Source organism: Dipodomys merriami, unplaced genomic scaffold (assembly GCF_024711535.1).
Source record: "Dipodomys merriami isolate MVZ:Mamm:240054 unplaced genomic scaffold, mDipMer1.0.p SCAF_12, whole genome shotgun sequence".
Classification (NCBI taxonomy): Eukaryota; Metazoa; Chordata; class Mammalia; order Rodentia; family Heteromyidae; genus Dipodomys; species Dipodomys merriami.
In genome coordinates, this window is record NW_027202493.1 from 34563303 (window position 1) to 34583882 (window position 20580).

General features: G+C 42.4%; 1 protein-coding gene across 1 annotated transcript in view; it reads right to left on the reverse strand.

The window, feature by feature from the left end:
• Window positions 1-403: 403 nt before the first annotated feature.
• The window catches only part of Cpe (carboxypeptidase E), a 70264-nt gene continuing 50087 nt past the window's right edge, over window positions 404-20580 (reverse strand). The window contains exons 2-9 of the mRNA XM_070016522.1: window positions 18703-18899; window positions 16264-16431; window positions 13141-13258; window positions 10908-11090; window positions 8295-8434; window positions 5373-5472; window positions 2380-2498; window positions 404-1190 (exon numbers count right to left, since the gene is read on the reverse strand). Of these exons, the coding sequence (XP_069872623.1) occupies window positions 1092-1190; window positions 2380-2498; window positions 5373-5472; window positions 8295-8434; window positions 10908-11090; window positions 13141-13258; window positions 16264-16431; window positions 18703-18899 (1124 nt within the window). The 3' untranslated portion in view covers window positions 404-1091. The remainder of the gene's footprint in view (window positions 1191-2379; window positions 2499-5372; window positions 5473-8294; window positions 8435-10907; window positions 11091-13140; window positions 13259-16263; window positions 16432-18702; window positions 18900-20580) is intronic.

The window sequence follows — 20580 nt, forward strand, 5'->3', positions numbered from 1 at the left end:
ACATATTTGTGTATATCACACACACACACACACACACACACACACACACACACACACACACACACACACACACACACACAGCTCATACTCAGTCACTCTGCAATGCCCCTACATGTTCATATTTTAGGTCTGGGTTTCAGTGTATTGGAGGCCAATCCCTCCTCCCCTCATCTGGTCTACTCTTAAGTTGTTCTGTTTTTTTTTTTCTCTCCATACTCTCTATTCTTTCATTTTACGCATCACAATGTATAATCACATACTAATTTATATATAAATTTGTTTAAAGTCTGTGTCCACAAGATATGACCCATATGATCCATGGAATCAGAATCTTCACCCACCATAATCAACAAAACCATCGTTCTTTGACCAAACACCACAGAGAATTAAAATGTACACCATGTATATTTTTTAACCTTTATTAATTCAGAATGCAGTTCTAGGCCAATCTACCAAGGAAGCCCTACACTCTGAAGGAGTATTAACAGGCTAAATAGTAATGACAATATTGCCCTTATAATTACAAGCACGAAGTCAACTTCCTTTCTTTTCATAACATCTCGTTACACGTGGACATTGTCTTCCCATCAGAAATGCAGTAACAGGAACATGCTTACACAGCTCATCAGCACAAGAGACAAATGGCAATTGATACTCCACTATTTAATTCTTGCAGGAGAGCGCTCACAACTCCAAGCTGGATCTGTTGATTTTATCAATGGCATTCATTATGCAGCATTGACCCAAGTGACATGAAAAGAGCTTCACTATTTCATTGTGAAAACTAGAATGACTCAAAAAGTTCGGTATTGTAAATAACACCCGGAATAGTGCATAAAGTTGCCAGAACTACTTAGGATTTTTCTACAGTCCTCTGTGTAGGAAAATGAATGCTCTGCAGAAGAATAAAATAGATCCGTTTCTTATATTTCTACCTAAGAGTCTATTTAAGTACTGCTGATTAATATTTAACGATTAAAAAATAAATCAATGTTAAATATGAACTGCACAAAATCTAAAATAAAGTGGCCACATTACATCATACTACATGAGATAGATGAGAGGTGAAAAGAAGCTAATTAGAAGCTTCTTTAAAAATTTAGAGTTTCTGACATCATTTTCCACCATTCCATCAACTCTTCTTTCTCCTCTTCTTTCCTTTCTGAAAACGACTCCAGTTCAAAATCAACCTGAAGGAGAAAATTGATAACATTGCTATCAAACTGTATATAAAATTTAAAAATAAGTTTTATAGGTGATGTAATGAGCTCAATCCAGACTACCTTGATTGAATTAAAATCGCTTTTTTAAAAATTTCTCGCAAATATAAACAAAATATACATGCACAGGAAAATATCAAAAGCCATCATATCTGAATGTGGTTTGAACTAATAATAGCTTTAAAGACAGATAAGAGTTCTACAAAATCTGCTGCCCTGGCCTCTTTCCTCTCATGAAAAGGTATAACTTATAATTCCATTTCTTTTTTATTGGGGGGGGGTGATAATCCAGGACTTAAACTCAGGGCCTCATATGTTTGCTTAGCTTTTTTCGCTCAAGGCTGGCACTCTACCACTTGGGCCATAGCTCCACCTCTGGCTTTTGACCAGTAAACCAAATTAATTGCAACACGATCCTTAGATCTCAGCCTCCTGAACAGCTGAGACTAAGATGTGAGCCACCAGCACCCAGCTTATAATTCCTTTTCTGCCTCTGAGTGTCTGGTGAGGTCTTCCTGTCAGCCTTGAGCTCTTGAGCTGAGGGAGAACACAGGGGAGCCTGGTGCCCCAATCCACAGACTCTGCTTTCCAGAGCAGAGTTCAAGGAGTCTGGCAGAAATCTAAACCACCCTCTGCTGCTTCACCCAGCGTCTTCATCATGTCTCCGGAGAATCCACACACGCCTGCCACAGAGCTGACCCTATGCGTCCCGCTCCTGACCCTCCTCAGACCCCATTCGATGGAGTGAAAGGCTCCTGGCTTCAGCCGCCTGGACCCCTGGTTGTTTTGGAAGGTGATCATTCTTGCCTGGGGCTAGGTCAGGCTAGAAAGACAGAAGAACAAAATAGCTGCCCCTTCTACCTCCTGTCCTTGGAGCTACTTGTCTCCCATCTTCATTTGCTCACATTGAATTCTGGATTTTAATACCCACACCGCCTGAATTAAATCACCCTAATGAGACCCTGGATGGATTTCAGGGAAGCCACTTACAGCTAGGCCTTGGGTTTCTATCTAAGTGTGGATATTGACAGAACTCTGGGTTAAGGTTATTAGGATGATCACATCAAAGTCATTTAAATATGCTTGGACAATGGTAAGTGCTGAGTTAGCATTAGTTTAATTATGATGATAATCCTTAGCTATCATGATGATCACTTACCCCAACCGCAGGGCTGTAAGGAACTGCCACTTTTTTTGTGGTTGCTAGATAGCCTGGAGCCGAGGCTGTAAGTTTATAGTTTCCAGGTACAAGCAATCTCCAGTAATCACCATCCTTGGCTGTAAGATAACAGTAACAGAACTTCACCCCACAGGCAGACACAATATATGAAATGTCTGATTATGTCATCTAAGGAACATCCACTATACTAGCTGTGAAGGGTGCACGGAGTAAATTGGTTTCCCTGGCTGTAATCTCGGAAGGCTCTGGGCCTGCACTTGCCAAGGACTAGCATTTAGCCAGTTCCACATATCAGCGACCTTGAGTCTTGTATGATGTTGCTACGTTAGGTCGCACTGCCTGTAGCCTTGAGCCTAGATGCGCACACGCGCGGGCACAGCCCTGGGTGGCCGTCCTTGGCCAGATGCCACTATAGAGAGAATACTGATGGACAGTGCGCTGCCACTGGAGGAGGCGGTGTGAGAAAGCCGCTGCTCAGAGACAGAATGCAGGGGACAGAACGATGGACAGGACGTGACCCTGTGCACAGAATGCAGCGGTGCGGCTGTGCAGTCTCTGAGTCTATGCTGGGACGGGCCAGGGCACGGCGTTACACTCTGCTGCTGTTGTCCGTGCCATGGATGAGTCTGTAGATGGGGAGCTTTGGCTACACGTGCCCTCCATCCCCACCAATGTGCGGCATCTCTCTATGGCCTACCTGAGAGGAGAAATTGAGGCACAAGTTCAGTCAGCTCTCTGTCTTTGAGTCTCCACTTTTAAAGTGTGTATGTAGGAAAAATAATCCAATGACATTCTATGAAAAAAGACTGTGGAGCTTTCTCTCCAGACCTCATTTCTTAGAGCTATTTGATAGAAATTAATGCTAAACCTGCTAGAACCATAGATCATCTAATCATGCCAGGGACATACACAGGTAAAAAGATGCATTGAGCCCCTACGTAGCGGGTTCAAAACACCTGGGTATTCTCATCAGGTGAAGATCCGATGGTGTAAAAATCAAGATCATTGTCTCACAAAGACTTCTAAAGACCCAGAATACATGGGTCCAAGGTACCTTCTAGAAGCTGTATCTTCAATGAGTTTTCCAGGGAATTCTTCAGCAGAGCTGTGATTCAACCTTTCTCCTCCCCTCCCCCCACCCTCTTACCCGCTCACGCTCATCCACTTTGCTTCCTGTGTCCTCACACACTGACAGCCACCCGCCTTGGATAATGTCCAAGGATAATGTCTGAATGGGAACGGGGCCGTGCTCTGACAGCAAGGATGTCCTAGCGGACGCACCACGCGCTTTCTCCCATCTTTCCTGATGCCGCCTCCTCCTCCTCCTCCTCCTCCTTCCTCACCACTCCACTCTCACGCAGTTCTGCAAAGTCTATTCCACTGAAAGCACAAGCCCTTCCTCCCCCTCCAGCTAGCACTGCATGTACTTTCTGTGCGTCACAGAAAGCCTTCTGGAAAGATCTGTCAAGATTCTCTACCCCATAGCTATCTTCCTACCCGCCCCCCCCATCCCTTGGACTCCAACTGGGCTCCTACTGCTCACTCTCCACCATGCTACCGAATCTGAGGATTAACTCACAAGGTTACCTTGTATTGCTCCCTCCCCTGAAAACACCCCCAGCCTTCCCGAACAGCACACCTCATTTCCTTCCTTCCGTTGCTATTTCATTCTCCTTTTCCTTGTTTTTTTGGACCAGTTCTGAGCCTTTTACTCAAGAGTTTCACATTCTCATTCTCACTCAAGACCGGAGCTCTACCACTTGAGCCCCACCTCCATACTAGTTCCTTTACTTTTATTATCCGAGACCAGAACTTGATCTCAGTATCTGACACTTGCTCTCCTTCATTGCTGGCACTGTAAAACCTGAGCCACAGCTCCAACCCCAGGTTAGTCCCTTCTTGTTACCTCTGTATTAGTTTTCCTTTTTGCCCTCAGAAAGTTGGAGCGTCCTAGAGCACAGGCCTTGGATTTCATTCCTTTCTACCTAGTTATTCCTTAGCTTTGATTTCCCTTAACTTTTCACATCATGGAATACAAAGGACAGCTGATTTATATGGCACATAGGACCAACAGAGAATAGGTTTCCTGTGGCAGAAGGGAGAAAAACCCCCTGCCCTTCCCTGTGAAGGAAATACTGTCTTGACATAGATTCTGGAACACCAGCTGGAAGACATGCTGGAGCTCAGGGAGATTTGATAAATACTTGTTGGACAAATGAATGAATGAAACATTAGAAAACAACTGGTAAAAGGTTTTCTTTTTTTAAGCTACAAATATGGTAGTCAGGAAAGAAATAATGACATGGAGCATTAGCATTTCAGAAAATAAATTTAAGGGGTAATTAACTATAAGGTCTAGAAATACTGTAAAAAAAAGTTTCTGGCTAGGAAAACATTGCTGTTGTTATTAATGGTGAAAGATGTCCCGAAGAGACTGTGAAGCTGAAATGAGCTGCAGAGATGTTTAACAGCAGTAAAGACATCCTATTCTCCAAAATGAGAAAAATGAATATTGGTCCTTTAAGTCTAAAAAGAACTAACCATCATAACTTTGATCTCATAGTATCCAGATTCCTCTGAATAATGGAGAAGTAACAACAACTTCTAGATAGATAGATAGATAGATAGATAGATAGATAGATAGATAGATAGATAGATAGATAGACAGACAGACAGACAGAACAAAATGTATAAGAATTCCAAGTCATGTAGTTGAATACAGGGAATTCGGCCTGTGCCTGAACAACTACAAAGCACCACCTGCAGCTGTAGCCATGGGAAAGGGCGCCACCTGCTGTCCTCCTGCTCCACATGCAGCAGCCACCCTGACCTCCTCCCACAAACCAAACTTAACTTAAATCAAAGCTGAGTTGGAGACAGGGCCAAAGGATAGGAGGCTTTGGGCTTAGAAGAATATAGGAAATACAACTGTTATGATGGTTCACAGCTGTGCTTGTGTCTAGAACACCCACCCGAGGTGACGTCATGGTCTATTCCTTCCACTGAGATGGTTGCATTGGCAATCGGGTTACCTTGAAGGTCGCGGACGAACCCTTTCACTCCTCGATGTATCTGCGAAAGGCAAGAACAACCAAGACATCTGTATCTAAAATGGCTGAAAATGTTTTCGGTCAAGTGACTCCTTATTTCATAGCAAGAAGCCACACATCCCCCATCCTGTGCGCAAATGAACAACGAAATGATGGCAAACTCTTTCCTCAGCCTTTTTCTCACATGGACAAATGAGAAGGGGCCTTCTGACCACGCATGCCCTGTCTTGAGTCCATGACAAGAGCCTGAAGTTCTTTCTGAACGACAATAATAATCCCACCACAGTCCTGTTTCTATCCAGGTGGACCAGATGCACGCCCACCACCACAGACAGAACAAACACTCTCCTCTCCCTCTGACAGCACCAATTTGTGTTTGCCTTTGGTTCTTACGGAATTTGTTCTCAAGAACAAAGAGGCAACTTCAGCAACAGCCGAACCTGTTTTTGAACTGTTGCTCAGGGTCCTGATTTTACTGGCATCAGCTATAGTCCATCTTTTAGACAGCTCGTACAAGCCTTTCTCTGTCTTCTGAAGGCCCCTGGCTACAATCATGGCCCCTTCTGTGACTTCTCATTGCTCCTACAGTTAACCATCTGCCTTCTTTTCCCAAGCACTGGGATTAACAGGTGTGCCACCACACCCAGCTAACTTTTGTTTACAAAACGTAAAGCAATGTGTTAAAGAAGCATTCTCTGATCTCTACGGTGCCAATGGGATTCCATTTTACTTCCGCTACCTGAAAGCACAGTGAACTTTGCTCTTGGAAGACCTCTCTACACAGAGCCCTCCTCGGAGGAGGAGACACTGCATGAGCTCTCGCACCGAGGTTGGGCCAGGGTGAAGGTGGCCAGTTATGCTAAGACTTTGCTCAGGAAGAATGTTGTTTGCGTAACAGGAACCACAGTCTGAAACCTGCTGTGGAGCTGAGCTCAGGCACTGGGGTACTTGTCCCACAGCCGCACCCAGTGGTGAGGGTCACATGAATATCTGACATATGGAAACTCCATCCTAAGCCATTCTACTCATCTTAAGAAACAAGAATTGGGGGCTAGGAAGGTGGCTCAGTGGTAGAGCGCTTGCCTTGCATGGATGAGGCCCTGGGTTCGATTCCCCAGCACCACATAAGCAAAAAAAAAAAAAAAAAAGAAAAGAAACAAGAATTGGTTTTACGTGTCTGTATTAAAAGGTGCTGCTATGTATGTAGATAGCTAAGTGTTTAATAGCATTTATTCATAACAAATTAATTTAACAAATTAGTCTTGACCTGTCTGTGGCACATAAATCAACATCACTCCACCACTTTAGTATAAATAGTCAGGTACAAGTCCTCCAGGTAAGGAATGTGTCATTTGTGTGCACACGTGCACACACAGACACACACACACACACACACACACACACACACACATGTGCGTGCATGCGTGCACACACCAGTATTGGGATTTCAACTCATTGCTCAAGGCTCGCACTCTACCATTTGATCCTCAGCTCTACTTCATGATTTGGATTTGTCTGACCAAGCTGGCTTAAACCTTGATCCTCAGAGCTCAGCCTCCTAAGTGGCCAGGATTACAGGAGTTACTGACATTCTGAAAGAAATGGAGTCTTCAGGTCAGCTCACCACCACTGTCCTGGTACCAATCTACATGCTGTACAGGGATGGAGGTGGCAGGGCCCGCCAGTCTGTGTGGGTCTAGTACTTTCTTTTGACAGATTGTCAGGTCTTAACATCCTTGCTTAGCATTATTGTTACTATATTGTGTGTGTGTGTGTGTGTGTGTGTGTGTGTGTGTGTGTGTGTGTGTGTAATATTATTTTCCCCTACTAGAATGGATACATGAATGACTCTCGTAGAGATCCAGAGTGATCAGTGTCTCAGAACCTTTACCTTCACTTCACAGATGATGGTGGTGATGATGCGGCTCAGTGGGTGATCACTGGCCTAGCATACACAAGGCCCTGAGTTCAATCCCCAGCACAAGAAAAAAAAAAAAGATGGGAATAGGTGATAACTTCCTTCAAACTGAGGGTTGGATGCATAATTAATGCACAGAGGTACATGCATGGGAAACGGTGAAGAGCCCCATCCATCTTAGCTGTCATTATTGTAGCACCTGGGATTCCACCGAGGGTAGGAGGAGTCCAGTGAAATACATGGGCCATGCAATTTCCCATGCATATACTCAGGGGCTGGTCCTATACTCATGTGACCTTGCCTTATACTTCATACCCTAGTTACCCTGTTTACTGCCTGGGACACCTCTCAGACTTAAGAGGGTCTGAGCATCTCCCTCGCATAACATTATTATTATATAGATATTATACTACATATTATATTGCATTGCTTAGCATTATTATATTATGTATTATGTTATATATTATTCTATATACTATATAATGTTATATTATGTAATACAATATTTACATAATATATTAATATATTTTATAAGAGAGTATATACTACATGTTAATATTATGATTATGTTATAATATATTATATACTATGCTGTATTATATATAACACATATTACAACATAAAATATATTATAAATATATAATTATATAATATAGGATATTAACATATTGTATATTAATATAGTGCATATTACTTATATATTAACACATCATATATTAATATATTTCATATATGTATGTATGTGTGAAACAAGATCTGCCTCACTTCTGCACAACTCCACAATGTGGTCAGTGAATAGTCCCGACCCATGAACTACCACAAATGAAAGCCTAAAAGAACCACTGCAAGGACTCCTCTGGGAGATTCCGCACAGATTCAGCTGCTCCTGTAGCCATCATTTGCTGCCAGGCGGGCGCTGTGCTGACCTGCTCAAGGTAGCTGATGAGGGAGTTCTTGTTGTCCTCCCAGTAGCTCTTCAGAGTCTCTTCAGGAGGGAACTTTTCGCAGCTGAGCTCCACGGTGATCTCAAAGCAGTTGCTGCTGAGGTAATTGAAGTCTTGCATTCCTGCCAAAGCACCCAGTGGAGAGCCATGAATGCCTAGGGTCACCAAGACTCCACTGGAGCCATTCTGACAAACTGAAAGCTTAAAAGACACAGCATTGCCAAGAGCCTAGGGAGATCGCCTACCACGTGGGGACTGGAAAAGATACTGGGGAGATCATTACCACAAAAGCACAAACTCTCTCAGGGTTTTATGCAGCCACTTAGCTTAATGCACTGCTGATACAGGATGCATGCAAAAGTGGGTGCCATCCACTGCTTCCAAAAGACAAGGTGAAAAGCTCCATGCTCTGGCCTATTACAGAGATAAATGCACATCCCTCTAAGCCTGCTTTGCCATCTGGGAAGAAGTTAGAGTCACCTGGCATTATATTGTATATTAGTTCAATAATCACTGAGTACCTACCACGTGCAGGATATAATCATTAAAACGTGGTGGCTCACACCTGTAATCCTACCTACTGAGGCTGAGATCTAAGGATCACAATTCTAAGTCAGCCTGGGCAGGAAAGTACATGAGACTCTTATCTCCAATTAACCACAAGAAGCTGTGGCTCAAATGGTAGAGCACTAGCCTTGAGCACAAAAGCTCAGGGACAGAGCCCAGGCCCACAGTTCAAGCCCCAAGATCACACAAAAAAAGCTTTAAATTGCACCGAGGAGTCGATTCTGCATCTGAACCAACTTGAACCTGAACCTGATTCACATCAGTAGAGGGTGCTGTTGTAATATTCTAACCATCAGTGTTTTACTAAGGTAGATTATTACTTCATATTGTATAGACTATAGGTAGTTAATCTCCAATTAACTACCCCCCCAAAAAATAGCTGGAAGTGAAGCTGTGGCACAAATGGTAGAGCACTAGCCTGGAGCAGGGACAGTGCTGAGTTCAAGCCCCAGAATGGCACCAAAGTAGGATAGATAGAATAGAAAGATGTTTAGATGGGTAGACAGTAAGAGAAAGAGAGAGAAGGAGGGAGAGAGAGATAAATAGATGATTAGATGAATAGATGATTGGATGGATAGATAGATAGATAGATAGATAGATAGATAGATAGATAGATAGATAGATAGATAGATAGATAGATAGATAGATGCTATGTGGAGAGAGCAGTCTTCACTGGGGAGGAAGTGGTTTTCTCCCGCTTCTGTTCTGCACATGGCTGTCAGCCTTCAAACACCTTACAGGGTCAATGGAGGAAGTCAGACTCCTTCACAGTAACTTGCACAGGTCTGTGGGCCTGCACTTCCCAAGAACTGTGGTTCAGCTGGCTCAGCGTATTCAGGTAACCTTGACTCATGTATGCATGCGCTACCTCTGTAGCCTTGAGGCCAGTACTTAGCCAGATGCTACTTTCACCTCTAGGGGATTGGGCGCCATGGGCTGGTGAACAGAGCAGTGCTGAGCTGGGCTGGGCTGGGCGGGGCTGGGCTGGGCTGGGCTGCTGCTGCTATTGCTGCTGCTGCGTCTGTAAGTAAAGCTGGCCACCATTTGTACCGTGCCTGACATTTTGTTTGGCCTGTCCAAACCAGTGCCCAAATCACCAGCCACACAACAACCCACCTGATTAGTACATATTACTGTTGTCCACATTAAAGAGTCCCCTCTTCCACTATTTAAAAACATAATAAAAAGGTGTGTGCCAACATACGGGTATAACATATACTGTCTGCTAAAACATTCATTTGTCTATGATAAAAGTAGCATTAACTTTAATCAAGGTGCTACCTTATTGCCCGTTGCCTGAGCTTGACACAGAGGGTAATTAACAATATTCAATTTATTTTCCCAAGAAACTTCTACAGTTTTCTGTATGTCTTGAATTAACATCTCAATTGTGTGTCGGTGTGTGTGTGTATGTGTGAGTGTGTGTGTGTGTGTGTGTGTGTGTGTGTGTGTGTGTGTGTGTGTGTCCCTGTGTGTGTGCCAGTCCCTGGGCTTGAACTCAGGCCTGGGCTCTGTCCTTGAACTGTTTTGCTCAACACTAGTGCTCTACTCCTTGAACAACAGCTCTACTTTGGCTTTTGGGGGCAGTTAATAAAAAGATAGGAGTCTCATGGACATACCTGCCCAGGCTGGCTTTGAATTGTGAGTCTCAGATCTCAGCCTCCTGAGTAGCTAGGATGACAAGGCGTGAACCACCAGCACCCAGCACGTCTCGATTATTTTTTAAATCAGTAAAAGTGAAATTACATGTTATATTTACGCATGAAGAAAATTAACTTTAAGAGAGTTAAGAACGAATAAGAGACAGTGAGTTTTATCAGAGTACATGATACACATATATGGAAATATCCTATTGAATTTCTTCACTAACTTATGCTAACAAACTATGCTTTTCACATAATGGTAATGAAAAATGAAAAGGAGCTTACATGGAAGAACTGAAGATTTGGCCTACTTCATGATGGATTAAGATTCTCTAGGTGAAAATCCAATGATAATGCTAAGGAAACCACCAGGATGGAAACTCACCACCAGGTACGCTGTACCAAGCACCACCATTGGTTGTCCCGTCGATAAAGCTACTGTCATCGTCATTCTTGCGACAGGGCTGCCGATTGGGGTCAGACATGGCAGGGTTGAAGGAAGAGTACGCACGAGCCAGGCTTTGGAAGATGGCATCGTCAGGACAGGAGCTGTATTCATGAGCACTGCCTAAGAGACAAGACCAGAGACTGAAGGCCAGAGACCAAAGAGCACAGTGAGTGTTCTGAAGAGGGACTGGGTGCTGAGCATTGCTCATCTTGGTTTTGGTTTTCTTACTAGGCAAAAGGGCTGAAGTTTAAGTACAAAACAACTGCACTATGGGTTCCCTAATTTGTGGTAACTTGAATGCGCCTATAAATCTGCAAGTAAACACACTGGATGGTAAAAGACAAAAAAAATTTACACTTGGACATCATGAATGATGCAGGACTCTAGACATTCGCACAGTGAGACCAAGGGAGGATATTTTTAGGAGATGACCACAAAAGCTCAATATCTATGGGCACAGGATCATAAAATACGATGTTTGTTAAAATGAACTCTAAGAAATGGAAACAAGTGGGTTTTTGTTAGTTTGCTTTTGTGTTTCTTTTTTTTTCTCCTTTGTTGCAGTTTTTTATTTCTGTACCTTTTGTCTTGTTTGTAAGTTTATCTGTTTGGGGGAGGGGAAGGGGAACACAGAAATGGTAGAACAAAGGTGAACAAATGCAGCAGTATACTCATTAGACACTATGTTGAAAATGAACTAGACAACTCGTGGCGGGGGGGGGGGGGGGGGGGGGGGGGGGGCGGGGATCAGGAGGGAAAAAAAAAACCTGGGAGAAAATGAGGGAAGAGGCGACATTTCAAAAAGAAATGTATCGGGGCTGGGAAGGTGGCTCAGTGGTAGAGCGCTTGCCTTGCATGCCTGAAGCCCGCACCACATAAGCAAAAAGAAAAAAGCTGGAAATGGCGCTGTGGCTCAAGTAGTAGAGCGCAAGCGTTGAGCTGGAGAGCTGAGGGACAGCACCCAGGCCCAGAGTTCAGGCCCCACGACCAGACCCAAAAAAAAAGACTTGGGCCAGGTGAAGTAGTGCACACCTATAGCCCCAGCTACTTGGGAGGCAGAGATAAGAGGATTGTGATTCAAGATCAGCAAGAACAAAAAGTTAATGAGGTGCCATCTTAGCAAATAAGCTGGGAATGGTGGTTCATATTTCAAATCTGAGGAACATGGGAAGGATAATAATGGTCTCAGACTGGCCCAGGCCAAAAAAGAAAAAGCATTGGACTCAATCTGAATAACTAAAAAACTCAAAAGGTCTGAAGGCATAGATCAAGTGGTACAACATTTGCCTAGCAAGAATGAGGACCTGAGTTCAAATCCCAGTACCCACTCCTCAAAACAGAATAAAGTAGTTTGTGCACTAGTACCTCCCACTTGTAACACAAGCTACACAGGAAACGGAGATCTGAGGATTTGGGTTTGAAGACAGTCGAGAGAGGAAAATCAGTAAGACTTATCTCCAATTAACCACCAAAATAAGCCAGAAGTAGAACTGTAGCACAAATGGTAGAGCACTAGCCTTGAGTAAAAAAAATGCTCAGGGACAGTGCCCAAGTCCTGAGTTCAAGCACCAGGACCAATTTTTAAAAAAAGAAGAAGAAAATTCATTTAAATTTAAAATGCACCTGTACCAATCCTATAGCCCTACACTATGAACCACCCTCACAATTATTTAGCATTCTATTTTAGAAGTTTTTTCTCTATAAAAGTAAATTATTTGTATTATATTTTTATACTTATTACATTATTATGTATTTTATTAAATTTTATTTGTATTACAATTCATGTACAATAAAAATATTCATATATAACTATTGTAATTATACATATTTATGTATTATAAAATATTCATGTAAATAATTATTGTGATTATTCATGCAGTATAAAGTATTCCCGGCCTAAAACTTTCCCAGCTATTGATAAACCACAAAAATCTCAAAGTGTACTTAGCAATGTAATTTAACCAGGCTCTCTTCAAATCCCGAGGTTTCTGATATGACAGTGATCATCCTGTGTTGACAAAGCGCTTCCTCTTCCAAGGTCAGAGAACAGATGAAAAAGAGGAAAATTCCTAGCGCAACAAAACCGACACTCTCGCTCAAGCCTGCTTTGCCTAAAGCGTAGCTCCGACTAGCTAGAGAAAACCAGATGCCACCAGGAACAAATACCCACCGCTGCGAGTCTCATCATACGGGTAATTGGCCACCAGGTCTCCTCCATGGAGATTGGCAGAAAGCACAAAGGGAATGTCCATAATCCAGTGAATCACAGCCTTGGTTTCAGGAGCAAGCTGTAGTAAAGATTGCAGATTGAAAGGATTGTCAATTGGATAATCACTGCTTGATCCTTTGATAGAAAAGATATAGAAAAGGTGCTTTTTTTTAAAAAAAAAAAAAAAAAGGAGAAATTGTTCATAATTCAAACATTTTGTGGTTGTTTTGGTAAGAGTAGCCTCCCCATGTCTGTAGGTCTGTCTATCTTTCTCAAACTTAATAAAAAAAAGTTTCAATCATGTTTCCTTAAAAGTTCAACTTTGGTGGGACGCTACTTTTTCTCTTTTGTAGCTTGAAAATAAACATGCAGGTGACTTACAAATACCAACTTAGCTGTCATAGCTCACACATCTTTTCAAATAATAGTTACAGGTAAGATACAGAGGAAAGAGACCACAGAACAAGAAATGTCTTCCCTGGTGATCCATGTCTGTGGCAAGTTTTTATTTCCAATTTTTCCATTGTCTTTCAGAAGTTTCAGCCACTGTCCTTATAAAAGAAATTCAACCGGGTCTCTTTCAGAGTACCTAATGAAAAATAATCTTGGAATGGTCATCTTCAATGTTAAAACAAAGACCAAACGTTTCAAGAATTCATGGGAAGTCTCTGGAATGAGTTGTGGTCCTCTGTATCTTGGAAACAAAACAAGAGAGGGAAGAAATGCCTACCGAAGAATTCCTCTCAAGCCAAGACCTTGATAGTTTTCTGAGAGGGGATTATAACAGCCACTAGGAAGACTCTCAAAGTCTATATACCTCTGCTGAGAAGCAATGCTTTCACTGGAGACGTGTTCTATACTGTTTCTGGGGACCAAAAGTACATAACATCTCTAGAGTTTGCCTGATTTCAAGCCAAAATATATAATATATATATTATATAATATATATAATATATAGACTACACAGAGAAAGCAACATGGAAAGAAAGGAAAGACCATTCTGACCATTTGAACAGCAAGTCCTAGGAAGACAAAAATGATTAGAAAATGTTACCTTTGGAGCAAAAAGGAATGATAAGAATGTATGAGTCAGCCGGGTGCCGGTGACTCACACCCGTAATGCTAGCTACTCAGGAGGCTGAAATCTGAGGATCATAGTTCAAAACCAGCCCAGGCAGGAGACTCTTATCGCCAATTAACCACCAGAAAACTGGAGGTGGCGCTGTGGCTCAAGCGGTAGAGCGCTCGCCTTGAGCTGAAGGAACAGCGCCCAAGCCCAGAGTTCAAGCCCCATAAGGGACCAATAAATGAATAAATAAATAAATATATGAGTAACCATAGCCAGCTTAAGGACTGAAAGAAGCCCTAGCTCCCATGAACAGAGCAACATTCAAATAACTCAGAACTATAATAACAAGGAGGAACAGTACATTCTGGGCTCTCACTTAAGAAAGGTACTAAGGACAGACAGAAAGGGAAAGACCAGGCCGAAAGGGAGAGGCCATGCCCAGTGGAGACAACACCCTTTTTCTCTTCCTGAAGACCTTGCGTGGGCCTGCTCCCCCTGGACAGGACTTCATATAGCACCAGGAAGCCCTCCCAGCTGAGAGTCCCAGTTGGGGGTTAAATCAACCTCCATAGACTCCTTTCCTGGTGCCTTATTCTCACTTTCAAACAAACTTCGTCTCTGCTCCCATTTCCCCGCACCAGAACTCTGTATTTGGTGGAGAAAAGGAACCCAAGGCCCCTAGGTGCCATCAATACCTGACATAGTCGACCTGGCAGGGCAGAGCTGCGCAGACGGACAGAGAAGGAGCTGAACGCTGGGGTGCGCGGGCATCCCCCACCCCTGGCCTCCTCCAGGGCTCCCTGTCCTCTCAAGTAACTAAAAGCAGTCATAGGCTGAAGGCACACCAGATGTTCAGTGTCCCTCTCTCCCCGAAGTACCTAACACAGAGTACTGAGATGTGCTGAAACAGCAGTAATAGTTTTGGGTCCTAACCTCCAGGGCCTTTGTATGTTTTATCTCCCTGCATTCTTGTAAGTACCCTGCAAAGCTGCCATTGATCTCCATATCCAAGTGAAGAGGCTGAGCACACGGATGTGAAATAACCTCCCAATGGAACAAGATTTGATCTAAGGTGGCCATATCTAGCATCGCTATGCTTAGCCATCACACCACGCTGCCAAACTGAATGGTCACTTTATCCTCTGAGTACTGGAGAACCAGTAAGAACTTTCAGCAAAACAGCAAAGACTTGTGTGTGAAGGAGACCAATAGGACACTGCACCAGTCAGAGAAGGAGACTTGGTGTCTCCAAGAAAGGCATAGGATGAGTTTACAGAGTTTACAGAAGATGGGAGGTATCACAGGGGCCAAATCCCTGAGATGTTGGAACTGACTCCTGGGGTGAGTGGTTGGGTGGGTAACAGAAAAGGATAACTCAAAGCCTTTAATGACTAGACAAATGAAACAAGAGTGGACAGGTGGAGTTTCCAGTCCCAGGCCCCACAAAGAAGGGGACCTGAGTAAAAGTAAAACAGGAAAATCAAACTTCTAGAAGGTCTAGAATGAGGAGATCATGGCTGAGAAAACTTGTGTTATGTCTGATATTCAAAGTTCAGGAGAGATAGAAACCAGGAAATAAGATAAAGGACAAAGGCCAGGACAGAACACGAAGGGAAAGAAACTGAGCGGCAGAAGAGAGGTGGAAGATTGTGGAGTTTTGTGAAGAAAGTGAAGGCAGAGAAAGTTCTGGAAAAAAAGATGACAAATTCCAACGCAGTGCAATGCTACAGGAAACTGATCACATGAGCTGATAAAGGATGCTGAGAGGAACCTGGTGACTTTCTCCAACCCACAGGCGGATTCTCCCTTCCTGTGCCCATCCCTAACTCCAACTCCCCAGCCCCACCCGGTCCTAAGGAGCAAAGGCTGCTCTCCAAGCCCAGCTCCTCCAGCCCGAGCTGGAATCCGCCCAGGTAATTGCCTTATGGGCTGTTACACCTGCTTCTTTGTGGTGCAAGCTACCAGGACGCACTCCCTTAGACGATGCTCCAACCCAGCTGCACACGTTCCTCTACCTTTGTGTTTTGGTCCACAATCTTCTTCAGATTTTTCAACAGATGATTATTGGGTCCTCCTTCTTTCTCATTAACATAAACAATTCTATCCAGATCTGGAAAGTTCCGGTTCAGATCTATGCCCTGGACATTGCTTCGACCCACAAACCAGTCCTTGAGCTCACCAGGCTAAAAAACAAATCAGTTATTTGTTATGATTGTCACTATCTCTATGTAAGGTCACCATTAATGCCTTGAAAAATAATTTTAACAGATCATTCCCATAATGATATTTCACTATTTTACTGATTAAAAACATGAAGACAGTAGGTTTAAAGCGTTTGTATCTTGAAAATACTTTCAATGAACAGTATTTTATGCATTCGCATTTAAAATATCTCTCAGATTGCAAAAAAGTCAATATATATTCATTTAGGAATAGGTTATTTAACTAAAATATTCACTGTCTCTAGATTATTTAATCCTTACTTAACATCTAAAAGTAAATATTATTATCCCTTTCCATTTATAGATGAACAAACTGTCCAGACTGTTAAGAGGCTTTGTGTGCTATACAGCCCATCAGGCCGGGATTCAAATCCTGGTCTTCTGTTTTAGTTGAAAGATTCCCTAGGAAAGCTGAAGCCCTCAGTTCAAACCCCAGTTCCACAACTTCAAAAGAAAACAAAGAGATTTGAAACTTAAAATGAACTTGGCATTTTTATGCATTAAATGTATCTCATAATCTTCATTGGAAAATATGAAGATTACATTTTTAAAATCTAGAAAAAGGAATTCTGAATGTTTTCACCAAAGGAAAATGATAACTCATTAAGACAATGGATAAATTTACTGATTCAATGTTATGTGTGTTGCTGGGGATATGGCTCAAGGGGCAGAGCACTTGCCTCCCATGTGTGAGGCCCTGGGTTCAATCCCCAGACTGGAGAATATAAGGGGAAGGAAGGAAGAAACCATTGTATCCCATAAAGATGTGTAATTCTTATGACTTTATGTATCAGTAAATATATATATGTGTGTGTGTGTGTGTATATATATATATATATATATATATATATATATATATATATATATAATGTAGCGGAGTGCCGGTGGATCACGCCTGTAATGCTAACTACTCAGGAGGCTGAGATCTGAGGATCGAGGTTCAAAGCCAGCCTGGGCAGGAAAGTCCATGAAGACTCTTATCTACGATTAACCACCAGAAAACCAGAAGTGGCACTGTGTCTCAAGTGGTAGAGCACTAGCCTTGGGCTGAAGTGCTCAGGGACAACTCAAGCCCAGAGTTCAAGCCGCATCACAGACAAAACATAAAATTAAATAATGAAATATATATATATATATATATATATATATATCCTGTAGACCAAAAGACTTTGTATTCTTTAATCTAAACCTTTCATTTAGACTGAAGGTATGCCTTAATGGATAAAGTGCTTGCTTAGCAAGCACAAGACGCAGAGTTCAAACCCCAGTACCACCAGAAATAAATAACCTTAAATTCTTCCTTAATAGAACAGTCTAAAAAAAAAATCAATGAATTTCCATGCTATTCAGCTTTACTTTATAAGTTGTCTTATTTTGCTATTAAATTATACCAAATCTCTGAGGTAAATTAAATTACCATATTTTCTAAATCATGTGAGCTTATATACCTCAGACTATTATGAGAGAAAAAACTTAATATGACAGAAAATTGAAACAATAAATTGTTCTCCCATTTACCCTTGTAAACATGACTTTAAAATATTGAATAATTCAACTTTATATCTTACTAGAATTTTTCTCTCATGGTTTTTTGAAATCCTATTACTTATTTTAAAAAGTTCTCTATCTTGGTTCCTTACAATGTCAAACTTACAGGGCTTTGGTCCTATGAATAAAAAATTACTATTTCAGACTGAAAATTATTTCAGATTGCAAATAATAGCAAAAGCTATCCAATTCCAGCCTAATAAATAGAATATACAAGATTATTTTTAGTTCAGAGATGTAGTTATTTCTTTTCTTTTTTTTTTTTTTTAAATTTATAAAACCAATCATTAAACAATGGTCTGGCCATGAGTCATTCTTCCTTATATTCAGTAGAGGGCGCTACAGCTCCAAATAATCCAGATACAACAGGGTATCAGGGCATGGCAGTATTTTCTGTACTTGAAGAGTATGATTTTTTAAGGAAATTTGCCTAGTGACAAATGTGGATCAATAAATGACATTTACTTAATACTACAAACCAAGCATTATTAAAAGTATTAACTAATAAACCTCCACTGAAGAAATGTTCATCCCTTACAGTCAATATTGAATAATGAGCATTATCTCTCTCTTAAAAGCTTTGTGTGAAGGCGTTGCGTTCGATGGATGTCTGTAAGATAAACGTAAGTACTATCATCCAAAACAATGAAGAAAGCGTGTCCAGTTCAACCTGCCCATACTCACCTGGGAGGCCGCCTTCTCAAAACCATCGGGGTTCAGGGAAGGCATGATGTGAATTCGGGTGTTGTGGATCAGGTTGACAATGGTCTCATTCCCCTTCTGGTATTCATTGCACAGGTACTGGGCCAAGAAAATGAGCAGCTCCCGTCCAACCGCCTCATTACCATGCATATTCCCAATGTACTTGAATTCAGGCTCCCCTAAAAGAACAAATACCAAACAAAAGGCGAATGGCACATGGGCCCAATACATTGTATATCCACTCACTGAAATGTACCTGGAACATTCAAATTCTCCAAACCCCTGTCCTAGCTGCCTGTCCTTCTCGTCCTTTCCCACCTGCAGGTCATCCGCTACCAACTGAAACGTGCCACACAAACCTTCTATCATCCTTCTACCTCCACCCCCCACGCACCCCCATGAGCCTGGAATGACAGGTAGATACCACCACACACTGTCGCTTCGCATGTTGGCTTATTTAACCTTACCTAACATCCAAGAGCTAAGTATTATCATCCCTCTCCACTTATGCATGAACAAATTATTTAGGCTGTTAAGAGGCTTTGTGCATTACACAGCCCAGGAGGCCAAGATTCAAATCCTGATCTTCTGTTTTAGTTACAAGACTCCCTAGGATGGATGAAGCCCTCAGCTCAAACCCCAGTACCACAAAAATAAGTCTATAGCCTCTCTCAACATCCCCAGACCATAAGGATTCAAGAAGAGCTAGATCGCAGGGCTTCAAGCCCTGGCGCCAACCTTAAGTAATCTGTGGCTCTGTTTCCTCACCTAAAAGATAGACATAGCCACGGGTTCTACCTCATAAGAAAGGTGATCCTAGCAAACAACGAAATGCTTAGAATAGTACCTAGTCAGAAACTGCTGCTCTGTATTTCTTACATTTTTTGTTGTTATTATGGGGCTTGAACTCAGGGCCTGGGAGCTATCCTGTACTCTTTTGCTCAAGGCTAGCGCTCTACCACTTTGAACCACAGCTCCACTTCCAGTTTTCCGGTGGTTAACTAGACATAAGAATCTCATAGGAACTCTTCTGCCTGGGCTGGCTTTGAACATCAACCTCAGATCTCAGCCTCCTGAGTAGCAAGGATTGCAGGTGTGAGCCACAATTATTTTTAATATTATTATTATGTCACACTTATCACTGGCACGTATGGCCTAATTTTCTCTTTACAGGAAACTTTCAGCAAAATGGGCAAGTCAGGCATCTTTATTCCGTGTGATGGCAGGCACACACTGTACCCAAAGAGGCTAAGCGGTGCTGGACGGCTCAGCACCTGTCCAGTTCTGCTCATCTCCAACGCATCCTGGGAAGAGCTGGGAACCCAGAACATGGCAGATGAGTGATCTTCCTTAATCCTGTGCTGCTCCCCTCTGCTTTCATCCATCCCAACTTTCCCCTTGCAAAAAGAGCCTCCATTTATAAAAATCACTAAGGCTGCTCCTCTTACAATGAGAAGGTTGGGATTTATTTTTCCCTGGAAATAGGTCATTTAAAATATTCTTTGCATGAGACGGCTGTGTCTGGCTGAGGTTGACTGCGTCCTGGTGTGCCCTCTTCGCTTCAGGGAGGCTAATCTTAATCTAAGGATCAAGTGCGAGCAGGGTCAGGGCTATTTATAGCCAGTCTCTTCTCAAGTCTAACCCCACGGGGGACCGGAAGGCCTGGCGTGAGAAGGTATGAGAAATGTTCCCCTTGATTCTGGTTTAAAAAAAACTAAACACTGGAAGATCGTTCTTCCTTTCTGTGAAACAAATCCACTTATGTACCTCACTGGGTATATCTGTTTGACTGAGGTGCAGAGGAAATTACATTACAGAGAGACCGACAGATGGACAGAAGGACAGACGAAAAATAAGCAT